At 37.0% G+C, this 12,856-nt stretch overlaps 1 protein-coding gene across 1 annotated transcript in view; it reads right to left on the reverse strand.

Moving 5' to 3' along the window:
* Positions 1-1,758: 1,758 nt before the first annotated feature.
* The window catches only part of ORC3 (origin recognition complex subunit 3), a 58,026-nt gene continuing 46,928 nt past the window's right edge, over positions 1,759-12,856 (reverse strand). Inside the window, exons 15-20 of the mRNA XM_058566670.1 lie at positions 10,244-10,320; positions 9,225-9,325; positions 5,810-5,951; positions 4,231-4,347; positions 2,986-3,065; positions 1,759-2,212 (exon numbers count right to left, since the gene is read on the reverse strand). Coding sequence (XP_058422653.1) covers positions 2,107-2,212; positions 2,986-3,065; positions 4,231-4,347; positions 5,810-5,951; positions 9,225-9,325; positions 10,244-10,320 — 623 coding nt within the window. The 3' untranslated portion in view covers positions 1,759-2,106. The remainder of the gene's footprint in view (positions 2,213-2,985; positions 3,066-4,230; positions 4,348-5,809; positions 5,952-9,224; positions 9,326-10,243; positions 10,321-12,856) is intronic.

Raw genomic sequence — 12,856 nt, forward strand, 5'->3', positions numbered from 1 at the left:
GTATTTGCTATGAAAATAGGACAGTTTCCATCCTGCTATTCTCTTACCTAATATCTTTAGGTGGTAAGAAAAATCAAAGTGGTTCAGTGCATGACATGCTTATTAGGTAGCATGAATTCAACTGAGTGCCCAGCAAAATTTAAAAAAAGTAAAGCAGGGCTACTTCTACTCAGGGCACGTCAGACAGACATGAATCTGCTGCACTGTGTGAGGCCGGTTCCTTGGTACTTTGCAGTACTGTAAGCATTTTGCTGTGTCAGTCCGTCGTTGAAAGAAATGGTTTCTCAACACAATTTTTTATGGTGCTCATCTGTACCATTTGAAAGCTGGAGGAAATCACATTGTAGATATTGACAGTGTGTTCATATTAACAAGATATTGGAAAACCTTTCCCACTGCTGACTGCCTCACTTAAATAGGCAATAAATGAAAAAATCCTTAAAATCATTCACACATTCTTTTCCTAGATTTTACCAACCGTTGTCAAAAATGCAACACATGGTTGAGGGCACATTTGACTGGCCAGGAATGACTATAGAATCCTGAGAAAAAATATTGAGTTAGTTGCTGTGAAGATAAATCATGGAGCCTTCACATAATTAATAGAAATTGATGCTTTGATCATATCCATTTGGCAGAGGCTCTGCTCCATGCCTTATTCAGGGACCCCTGAGATGAAAGAGACTCTGCCTTTAACACATGGATCTCAAGGTGTCAAAAGCCTCTTATTTGTCCAGTTTCTTCCTTGTGGTGGTTGTGTTTGCATATCATAAATTTCCTTAATTTCCAAGTTGACAGCCCTTTGTGCATACGTATGTGTGTTTAAATTCTGCTGAATAAGAAATCCTGGCATCTTTTAGATGAAGAAGATAAGACATTTAATTTACCTTAACTAATGCTACTCTGGTGATTGATTGTCTTTCTCAAAGCTCTGTAGGGCTAGACACTTTCTGCTCTGGCTCACAGTTGATTATTTCTGGTACCTTGGGATGTCCCTTTCTTTTTAACTCTGGCAACACTGTGACATTCGTTTTTGGAGCAGGAAGAGCGGCAAGGGAGCAGTTATCCAATAATGTCATCTCAGCCCATCATGTTTGTCAGAGGGCTAAGATACTTTTTATACTCATACCTCCTTTATACTCCAGAATTAATGAGGTTTGTTACTTACTAAATTTGTTTATATTAAATTTAAAAATAATTAGTTATACATTAAAGTTGTCCTCAAAGCACAAACAAAGGCCTGCAATTACATGGTTAGTTCTAAGTTTTGCAAACCCAGTTTTTACTGAGTTTGGACTTCTTGTCTCCTGGTCATATTTGCATGGTAATTTTAGTATGTTAGTGAGTAGTCTTAAAGACATGTCCCAGAATTCTCTTGGGAGTAGAATATTAAATAATGAACTTGAGGTATCTTTGTTTCATTGTCTTCATATGTTCTTGTCATGGAAGAGATCTAGATGTCATTTCCTCTGGGCCTTATAAAGCTGAGATGCCATTTGTAAAGGCCTAACAGGCTCTAAGACTCAATGATGGGTCATCCTCAAGTAGAATATTCACTGCCTTTAAGCATAAAGCCAAACAACTTGGGAATTTTTAAGCTGTAAGACTAAAGGAAATGGGGCAGCAGAGGCAGTTGTAGAACCTATGTAGTCACTAGCAGAAATAAGGCCTATAGGATATTCACCTTATTACACAGTTTACTAAAGTGAGGAATGCCAGTACAAGAAACTGGGGGAGCAGGAATGAGTACTATTCAATCAAATGCAAATAATTTATACTCCTGGATAAGGGGATTTATTACATTTATACATTATTTTGTTCAAGAACAATTTATTCGTAATTTAGTAATGACTGAAAATTACAGTGGCAATGTGAGAGAGGTTTCAGTTACAATATAAGTGTATTTATTAGATTCTGAAGTACTCAAAAGGTGTTTTGATATATTCCTATTTGGAGTTAGGAGTCTACTTACTGGTCACACATCACACAGGGATTACACATTTCATTTCTCGCCAAAACAGTCTTCCTCTAGTGGTATGTAAATATGACTGGTCTCCTTTTTCTCTTAAGCTAAATGTGATCCTTCTAATTTCATTCATTTGCTTTCTAGCAGCCTCCCCATGTTAGCCTTGCCACATGGTCAGTCTTCTGTTTGGTAGGTTTTATAAATCCTAAAAGTTCCAATTCAGAAACAGCTCTAATAAACCGAGCACTGGGGGCTATAGCTAAGGAAATTAACCATGTTGTATTTTTGATAAAAAGAAGTTAAAATCTCAATGTTAAAACATTAGTTGGTAAACTGAAGTATAGTTCAAATATATACTTCCTTTTTTTTGTGTGTGAGGAAGATTAGCCCTGAGCTAACATCCGTGCCCATCTTCCTCTACTTTATATGGGATGCTGCCACAGCATGGCTTGACAAGTGATACGTTGGTCCGTGCCCGGGATCCGAACCTGTGAACCCTGGGCCGCCGAAGTGGAGCATGCGAACTTTGCTACGCCACTGGGCCAGCTCCCAAATATATACTCCTAAATTAAACTATAACCCGTACTGGAAAACATTAAATGTAATTAGAATCCATTGTCAAGAAGACACAAATGGAAAAGTGCTTAATGCTTACCTAATTCTAATTTTTCACATAGTATGAAAATTGCTCCCCCCTGCCCCCCTCCCAAGTCTATAAGTACATAAATAACCTTAGAAAAATAGAGAATTTAATAAGGACAGTTTTGGACATTTTTTTTATGAACTTTGGAACGTGACCTTGATAAAAGTTTTAGACCAAGTATTTCAGATTTGGTCTCATTTTAGATTAAATTCAGAATGAATATTTAGAAACAAGTTATTCTGCGATGGTATGGTTAATATTAATAAGTAATAAGGTTGTCTGGAGCATGTCTTTATAAATCTCTAATGCAGATCTGGAGAAATTATAATATTCATATGTATACTTGGACATTATAGAATTGGTTTTAAAAGGATACTGGATAATTTCATTCCTTTCTTCTGAGGTTATAGAATTTGCATCCAGTTTTTCAGCAGCTGTCACAACTGTTGCAAAAGCCTTTTGAGAGAGACAACACAGAAGAAAATAAAAATCTCTGCTGTTGCCAGACATCTTTTATTGCACTTGATAGCTTTATATTAAGCCAGGTGAAGCACTGCTGCTGCTGATAGCTGGCACATTTTTTTTTATTACACCAAATTTCAGATTCTCAAAATGACACTGATGATTACTTTAAATCAGATACACATTAAAAGACAATGGAGTGTCTTTTTTTTTTTTTTTTTAAAGATTTTATTTATTTATTTTTTCCCCCCAAAGCCCCAGTAGATAGTTGTGTGTCATAGCTGCACATCCTTCTAGTTGCTGTATGTGGGATGTGGCCTCAGCACGGCCAGAGAAGCAGCGCGTCGGTGCGAGCCCGGGATCCGAACCCGGGTCGCCAGCAGTGGAGTGCACTCACTTAACCACTAAGCCACGGGGCCGGCCCCTGGAGTGTCTTTTAGAGTGTCTTTTAAAAGACAATGGAATAGTCTTTATGTTTCAGAGAACTAAGAAGTGTGCAGCGAAAAACAAGAAAACTAGTCAAAGTTGAAAAGCAAAGGATGCCCTGTATCCTCTACTCCCCAACCTCCATTACCCCAGGAAAATGCCTATTTTTTCTTGGAAGTAGCCAATTATACGTATTTTATATGGTGACAAGACATCTGTCCAATAGGGCCTTCAACAGAGTTAACTTTGTAATAGTCTTCTGAGAAGGGAAAGAATAGTTACTTAATAACAACAGTTATCCATTGCCTTGCCAAGTATTCCTTGTGCTTCCTGATTACAGCTTAAATCTACACAACTTAAATCTGTTGTGTAATTATTCCAATGTTTTTTTCTTTTGTGCAATAAGAGAAATACTAGTTAATATACTTTTTTATTCTGTTGAATAACAGAACCAACTGTGGGGTTAGATCACATACTTATTTTGACCTGGCATGAATGCAGAATTGGCTTGGTTGAGGGATCCGGGTGCGGGGGATTAGGAGTGGGACTGTTGAGCAGTTAGCTGCTTTTCTGGAGGAAATTTGAAGTATGAGGTGATTTATGCTTTCCAAACAAAAGATAGGGCATTAAAAAAAATAAGAGTTTCAAAGTACCAAAAGTATAAACACATCCCAGGAAAGTTGTCATGGATGGTTAGACAAATAAACAGCTTACTCTTTTCTCCCTGACCTACCTCTGACCAGTCCACAAGGTTGATCAACCTGCTACACTCCAGGTGCAGTTTATATGCTATGCAGATGTCGGGGGCGACATTGGGAATGCAGCCTTCTTCACTCCGCAGTGCTTCATTCTAAAAATAACAGTAAATGAAGATGACTACATTTTAGAAATGATTAGGAACAAAATTAGACGTTAATGAACCCCTAACCTAAATTTAGTAATCCAGTCAGTGGAGTCTTTGGTTTCCTTTATTTAGTGAGTTGCATTTACTCTCCAAAATTTAGCTAGTTCTTGTTAAGGATTAGGTCTTCGTTATAATCCCCCTAGCTCCTAGTCACTAGAAGAAAACTCCCAGGATCAAAAGACAAGCATATTTATCATTTTAATCATAAATTGTTAATTTCTTCTCATTTTAATCATACATTATTTATTTCTGACATCCTAATGCATATCTCTGGTTTCCAAAAAAAGTTTATGGAATTCTTTGTGGATTTTCAATAAAATGCCACTTCTAATATTTATAATTACCTGAATTCTAGCAGTTACTATACTCTATTAATAAATACCAACACACCACTACCAAGGCTATAAGTTATCTCTCAAAGAAAAGACTGTTCACAGCACTGCAGATCCTAACCCCTACAAAGACAGTGTTTTTTCTTCCTATTTGAAATCCATGGTTCTTACTGAGAGACAAAATCTCTCACACATATGCACAGAGATTATAATGTATTCTCCCAAAGACTGCTGAAATTGCACCAGGTCTCTTCTGTAACCTACCACTAGCCAAAAAACCAGTTGGAACATTTCTTCATACATGGAGTCACTTCTTAAGTATTCTTCGTGGCAAGATTTCTAGGTGCCTGAGTCGATAACTTATTAACAAATTTAACTTATTAGCAAAATATCAACAAATTATTTCATGTATATATAACTTACTGAAATATAGCTTGCTGAAATGTTTAAAGTGATCATTTTACTTGGTCATAAGAAAGTTTGTAAAATTCTGAACTGTCTTGAACTCTCTGTGTAAAGAACAGTTTCTTGGAACTAGCAAATGTGTCTGGATTTTAGGAGTTCTATCCCTGGCAGATTGCTGGCCCTCCTCTACACTCAGCTCTGGAGATACGTCTCAGAGTAGATCTTTCTTTGGTTTAAAATCCAAGAGGAAGTCCCAAAGTATTTCTTTTTTCCCTCAGAAACAACCATTTGGATCTTTTAAGTAATTTCACTAAGCTATACTGTTTGACCCATTGTCTACTGTTATGTCTGCAGGAAACATTTCCTTTATTTTCACAATAGTAGTAGCATTATACTCTCGAGTCTTAATGTGTATGATCTGATTTTATCACATGAAGGAGAAGACATGTACACATGACCAAAAGTTGGCAGCATTAGTTGTCTACTGATTGGTGTCTTCACTGGCTTAGAAAACACCCTCAAGTCTAAAGAATTTTTAAAAATATCTGAAAGAGGTACAACCCTGAGCTGCCAACTCCTTACTCATGAGAACTGCAAATTTACAAGATTTTTGTGATAAATAAAATCTGGGGTCTGAACTAAACTGTCAGAGAAATCAATCTGCTTCTTACCTTGAGATAATAGTAAGGATTGTTGAGTGCAGTGTGGAGGGCGACTCGCGGAGCAGCATTCAGGTGCTCACGAAGGGTGTGGGCAGCACTGAAGTACACCACCTCGTGCAGAGGCTGTGTCTCTGGAGGCAGAAGATATTCTCTGAAACAGCCAAAGTTAGGTGTCAGCTTTTAGATAAGCACAAGTTTATTTTCAATATATTATTTTTGTCAATCCGCAGTGGAAGACTGAGCAATTAATTTACTTAAAGAGCAAAATGAACAATGACCAAAACCAAATGAAACAAAACCCAAATATCAAATCCAGTGTAGAGTAACTTAGAATTGTACCTCTTCCATATATTTTTAAACACTTACAGATGCTTTAGAGTACAAGAAAGTATATATTTCAGTTCTGATTTAAACCTTTAGGAACAAGTGTGCATAAATTGCTTTTCTGCTCAAAATCTTTAAGGTAGAATTTCTTAAAGTATTAATGAATACTTTCTTAAAGTAAATTATTTAGAAAACTGAGATATCCACATTCTTTACCATAGCAAACATTTAACTCTTGGCAGTTTTGAACATAGGCCTCAGACCTGGAATGAGTTTAGGAAATTCTTTTTGGATCACAGAAAATGTTTTAATTGATATCTCTCATAGAAATGATACCTTGAAAGCTTTTGATATGTTAGAATTACTTTTTACTTAAGAAGGCAGAGAAGGCTAAATTTTAGCTTCAGAGTATTGAAAAACAAGCACATTGTTATCATTAAAATTTCAATTTTTAAAAAAACCACCGTAATGGGATTTTTCTGTCTTATTTATGAGCTAGATGACAAACCAATTTTAATGAAATCTGAACTTAAAAAATAAATCATTAAAAAGTTCACTTTAAATGTATAATGAGCCCATCAGCTGCTCTGTGCCATGACAGTAACATTGCCCTTGAGTGGCCTGGAAGGTAGTAAACTGGAAGGCAGAAGCTTTGGCACACACAACCCAAAGACAGAGTAATAAGTCACTAACTCGATTAAAGTAGTTAACTCACATGCCTTCATAAAGATTCCTAGGGCTTAGTCCAGTCCTGGGCTTAAAGTATTTTGGTCACATGACAGATTTGTTACAGCTCCTTTTCCCACCAGTGCAGGCAGAACAAAGCAACTACCTCAGCCCAGCCACCAGGAAAATCCCTCTCTTCCTGGTGTCCTGGGTTTCTCCCTTCTGGAGAGGATAGCACTGCCTAGAAAATCCTGCTACACCTGCTTCACCATTTCAGAGAAACTACTGTCTCATGTTTGTACTCCTCTCCCTTTTAAACATCTTTATTTTGTTTAGAAATTCAGTTAATTCCCAAGGCAAAAAGCCTTTGGATATCCTCAAAGAACCTCCATTAGAGGCAAAATAAAATATTTGCCTATACTTCGTTTCCACTGGGCTGTTAGTTGAACAACAGTAACCAAACATCATCATATATTAGAATTTTTGTCTAACTGCACTTGGAGATTGGCATAAAAATAGACTTCTGCATCTTATTTGCTGTGAGAAGAAATAAGCAGAGAGTTTGGCACTAGAGCACTGGACGATGCTGATTTTGGATTCAGATCCGAGTTCACAAGCAAAAGAAAGGTGGTTTTGAGGGAACTGGTAGCACCACTTAATAACAACAAGGCTACAAAGTTGAAGCTTGTATTTTGGTGAAAACAGTAACTTAGGAAGTGACAACTTACTCTCTGCTCTCACTAGTTTCAGCAAGAGCTGCTCATGGTATACTGGGAGTCCTGCCTCCTGGAGTCTACTGCTTATATTTATCTTGATAGGACATCCTTTCTCCAGAACTCCAAGCTGTGGTCAAATATCTGTGATGTGGTCCTTGGGGACAGTCTGGAGAAATGGAGAGGGCCTTCTGACAGATGTCAGCAGACTGGGACTGTGTGCCTTTCCACAAGTCACAGCCTCTCTCTAGACTTTAGCTGCCACATGACTCCTCAGGTCCCTTTTAGCTCTAACATGCTATAATCCTAATCTCTTCCCTCCTGGGATAGTCGATCTTGGTAAAGACAGTAAATCCCAGTATGGAAAATTTTATGATTTCACAACACATTTCAGTCATGCTCAGCTTTGTTTCATTAACTGCTCAGAAAGGTAAAAAGTCAGACATGTTAGGTCAAAGATCACAAAAGGGGAATGGTTTGTTTGGTTTCAGAGCCTACAATTTGGGATTTGTGGGAACTCAGAAAGGAACCTGACATTTGGCCTATAAATTATGCTAAATTACATGGCAAAATTATTTTTTAGCAACTACACAAGTCACAACTTGGTAAAAGGGAAGAGCCAGGAACTTGGGGCTAGAAACTACAAGAGCAGGAAAGCCCAGAAGGGCAAGGTTAACTATATGAGTTCTAAAAGGGCATTTCTGGCCAATAGGTCAGTTCAATATTGCATTGCATCACTTTTATATGACACATTTCCCTCACTTTAACCTTCCCTTTGTCACACTTGGTTGATCATTTGGATCTCTTTCATGACATTAGTAATTTCTCCCTAATGACTCGAACAATCACTCTGCCCCTACATTGTCCTGGAAAATGTTCACTTTCAAGAAATATAGGTAATTTATCAGAAAACCACTCTTTGTCTTCAATAACTGAGCTGCTATTTTCTTAGTACTAGTGCCTAGCCTGCTGTTGAGTTTGAATTGCCATTAAAAAACAGAATAAGCAATGATAAGTAAGTTATTTCCTACTTTTTAACTATTAAATCATTTTATTTTTCACACCTCTTATTTTTTTCGATGGCATGTCCCAATTGCCTGAAAGGCAGCTCAGGTGGGTGATTTTACACAGCTACATAAAGCTGGCTTTTGGGATATCCATGAATCAGAATGACATAGGTGTCCCAAAAAGGAATCATCTTAAAATACACGTGGATTTCTAAATTTACTATGAGTACATTTCTCAACATGAATTTAATGCTGATAATGAGTTGCACTCGTATTCTTTAGAATTACAAGTCCTTTACTCAGGATAAAATAGGGCATTACAGCTAGTCTGCTCTGTCTGTTTTCTGGGCTTGGCCCAGATACAGCAATTCTTAGCAAAGATAAAGGGCACTGCAAACACTTTGTTATTAGAAAGGAGACACTCAGTTTCTGTTTCCACCCCCAGCGCCACCCCTGCCCTACCTAATGAACTAGATTAAATTTAAACCTGTGTTCTTGAACTGGCAGTAAAAGAATGAACTAAGTCATTTGATTAGACATCCTAATAAGGATGGAAAAGGAATCAAAATTACAATTCTAAACTGGATGGAGGAACCTGAAAAGCATAAAGCCTAATCTAGGAGAAGGTGTCCTAGATTGGCTAGGGACAGCTATCACACCAGTGTTATTTGGGAAAATAGCCTGGGTTTTAGCTCTTAAGAGCAACAGACTCACCTCACCAGACTGTCAATGAAGTTCACAACTTTTTCTCTGAGTACTTCAAACTTGGTCTGCTTCTTACTGGTTCTTCTTAACTCCTTCATTTCCAGTAAGGACTATGGATGAAAGAATCTTTTCTGGTGATTCTCAGACAGAACACCCCTAAGAGGGCAGCTCTGTTGCTTAGGCAGAGGCAGCTGATGCCCTTTCCATAAAACAAAATGTGCAAAGCAAGAACCAGATCAAAATAGATTGTGTTTATTTATTTTTAAAGCCTGGAAAGAATCTCTCCTTGTAGGTATTTTGCTTCAAATATATATCAAGTGAATTTTCAGAGAAAGAGGAAAAGGGCAGTTCACCTCGTTATTAAGTCACTGTCCACAACCTGCTACTTCATTTAAGTAAAGGACTTAGAAGAAAAAGAAAAAAACCCCTTGCCCTTTTGCCATACCAACAGAACAGACTCATGTGTTTTGTTTTGCTTAGATTGAAATTTTACTCTACGTTTATCATAATTTGGTATGAGGGTACAAAGAAGGTTCTTTACTTTGACAACCAAGATCCTAAAGTTAGAACTACCTGAAAAAGATTATATTAGACATACACTGTGGCTCAATTTCTGCTCTACACTGAATATGCATTAAAAAAATCAAGAAAAGTATCTAAAACTAATAAGTTTTGGATCTCTCTGTTTGATCAAACTTGAAGACAAATACATCAGATAAATAATCAGATTACTTTTTTTGCAACCATGTTCCCATTTTCCCTTATTGCTAGTTAATTCTTTTTCTCTCTCTGAGGCTACAGTAACAGTTTTCACCTATTTTAGCTAGTAAATTAGCTAGCATACATGGAGAATAGGAATGGCAGTGGGATAAACAGGACGTTCAATTTATAAGTGAGTTGCAAAGTCTGCTTTGTTTCTGGCTGTAGTTTAAAAATGAAAACAGCATCCAGGTAGAACTAATCTAGAGCACACACCAAAAAAAAAGGGAACATCACAGGATGTTGGAAGGAAAAGAAAGTAACCTGACCTTCTGAAGATGATAGAGGTCTGTCTTTTGAAGCCCCTTTGACTGTGACCCAGAAGTATCTTCTTCATCTTTGGCTTCTGCTTTTAATACAAAACCAATATCCATTTACTAGGGTATATCCATTCAAATCAAGAGAACAAACATTTCTACTACTGGAGGAAAATAAAGTTTCATTTTTTTTTAATGTGTCAAGGGATCAAGCTTCCATCAGATAAATGATTTCTTCCAGAAGCTGAAGGTCAATAAATATTACATAAATTATGCTGCAGAGAAGTCTTCAAAAAACCAGCTACTGAATTTTTTAAAATGTGACCACAATGAAAACAAAACAAAATACAAACAAAACCTCCAAACCAACAGCAAAAAGCTCCAAATCTTTGTGCTGTTATAAATAGCTTTTAAAAAACAAACAAACCAATTTATACTGTATTCCTTTGATTATGTCAAGATTGTAAAAAATACAAACCTACACTCTGGCAAACTTGGCCTCAATCTTCCAGTTCACTATTTTTGATACAACGTTATTTGAGTACGAAGAGGGTAGTGCATAAAAGTTCTCAAATATTCTACTAAAACGCAAAGTGCACCATGGTTCTTTAGCAAAGGGAACAGAAAATCATACCTGGCAAAAGGTGTAGGTGTGCTTCTAGAGAGCATGAGGCCCTAATACCCACCCTCCTCCTAGTGCAGGGCAGATTTTAGGAACCTCACACTCACATGCCTGATTTGTCCTAAATCTAAGACAGGAGGATGATGCTGGAGAATCTGCATTGTTCTCAAAGAACAAATTTCCTTTTAGCCATGGATAATTCTTGGTTCAAGAAAGATATAATTTAAAGTTAAAATATCTAATAAATTATTTGTCCCATTTCATTACCATGTAGCAGAGCCTTAAAAATAAATCTGATATGACACTGTGACCTACTTAACCCTCCAAATGTAATTTTAAACCCAGACTGTAATATGTAATAATTGTTAAGGAACCAGAGATAGCATATAGTCAAATATTTCTACTTGTCCAACGTGGGGGGTTTAATTTCACTTATTATTATTAACAATGTGTCCCTTACTCTCCACCTTCCCATTTCTAAAAGCTGCATTCCTTTATTTAGTATTAGCACATCACAGAATTTGTTCACTAGCTTATGTTACATAAACTTTAATTAAAATTATAATATCTGCAATTTCATTTTATAAAAATCCCTACGAGTCTAATTTTGTAAAAGATTGAAATTTACCTAATTTATCTTATATTCTTCTAAGTCTTTTACCCTATTTATGTCCTTGAGGGTGGCCCCTTACTGTCCCAGTGACCATAATTCGGGGGACATTTAAATTGTGAATCAGTGAAAAAAAAAACAATGAGCTGGTGGTTAAGAGAGGTGGGCTCTAGTCCGGGTGCTACCACTGGCTAGCTGTGGCATCTTGAGCAAGTTACTTTCTCTTCCTGGGCTTTAGTTTCTGTTTGTAGCTGTACTCAATGATCTCTGTGATACCAATTTCCAGCCCTTTAAAATTTTTATGATTTGAAAAATGGTTCAGCTCAGGCTGTAGTGCAAAAGAGCAATGCCTACACATAACTTGGAAGGAACCGCCTCAGTACTGTAGAGTACTTCATCCTAGCTGCTCATGCCACTGAGAGTCAAGCAAACTTTCTCTTTCACTTTCCATTGACTAAGCACTCATCAGGTACATAGCATTGCAGCTATGGAGAGACATGGAGGGATTTCAGCAAAAGCAGTTTCCTAAATCCAAAGGATTTTCAAGACAAAGAAACACTTGCCAAACAAAGAAATGATACAGACATTCCAAGTGAAATATTTTCACCATGCCATGTCCAATCTATGTGCTTATACACCAAACTGCCTCTTTTTCCCAAACTCCGTTAAAAATTTCCCTAACTAGGGGAAAATAAAAGGTGCGCACTCATTTTGTTTGTTTTACCAAAAAGAATATCATACTTTGGTGCTAGAAGTAGAGCAAGAGAAGAGCCCATGAAGTTAATGATCAGTATCAATCCATGGTACCCCCTTACAACACAGAAGTCCTGAAGCATTAGAGAACAGAACATGGCGACCTGTACACAATCAGGCGCCCCGAGCACTGAGCAAATACAAATGACTGTGTGGAGGTCAAAACAAAGGCAACTGTAACCCTCCAACACTGAGGAATGCCAAGCTTCCTCAGTTCATTTAGGGCTGAAAGACTCAAGATTTTGTAAATCTGATTAAAGCAAACCTCATGCATATTTTGGTAATCAGCATACCAATGAGCCTCATTGCTATGAAAGCAGTTCACAGCTATTCATTTTTCAGGCTTACAAATGATTTATGCAGTGTTTTTGAAATCTATAAAGAACTTAATGAAATGCTTAAGAAAAAACATCTAAAAGGAGTCCTTAATTATGATACCATGCTACTCTCTCCAATCTTTTTGATTCCTGTTGTTGCCATTATTTTTTTTAAGGTAAGTCCTCCACACTTTCCATCTGGAAAAAGAATTTTTTTTTTTCTGCCCATTTGATGCTTTTCATCATTTAAACCAAATCTAAAAGAGAACCATTTAGCCTATTTGTGATTGTGGTTGAGGCTGGGTATACTGACTGCTCATGAA

This window comes from Diceros bicornis, chromosome 23 (genome assembly GCF_020826845.1).
Source record: "Diceros bicornis minor isolate mBicDic1 chromosome 23, mDicBic1.mat.cur, whole genome shotgun sequence".
NCBI lineage: Eukaryota > Metazoa > Chordata > Mammalia > Perissodactyla > Rhinocerotidae > Diceros > Diceros bicornis.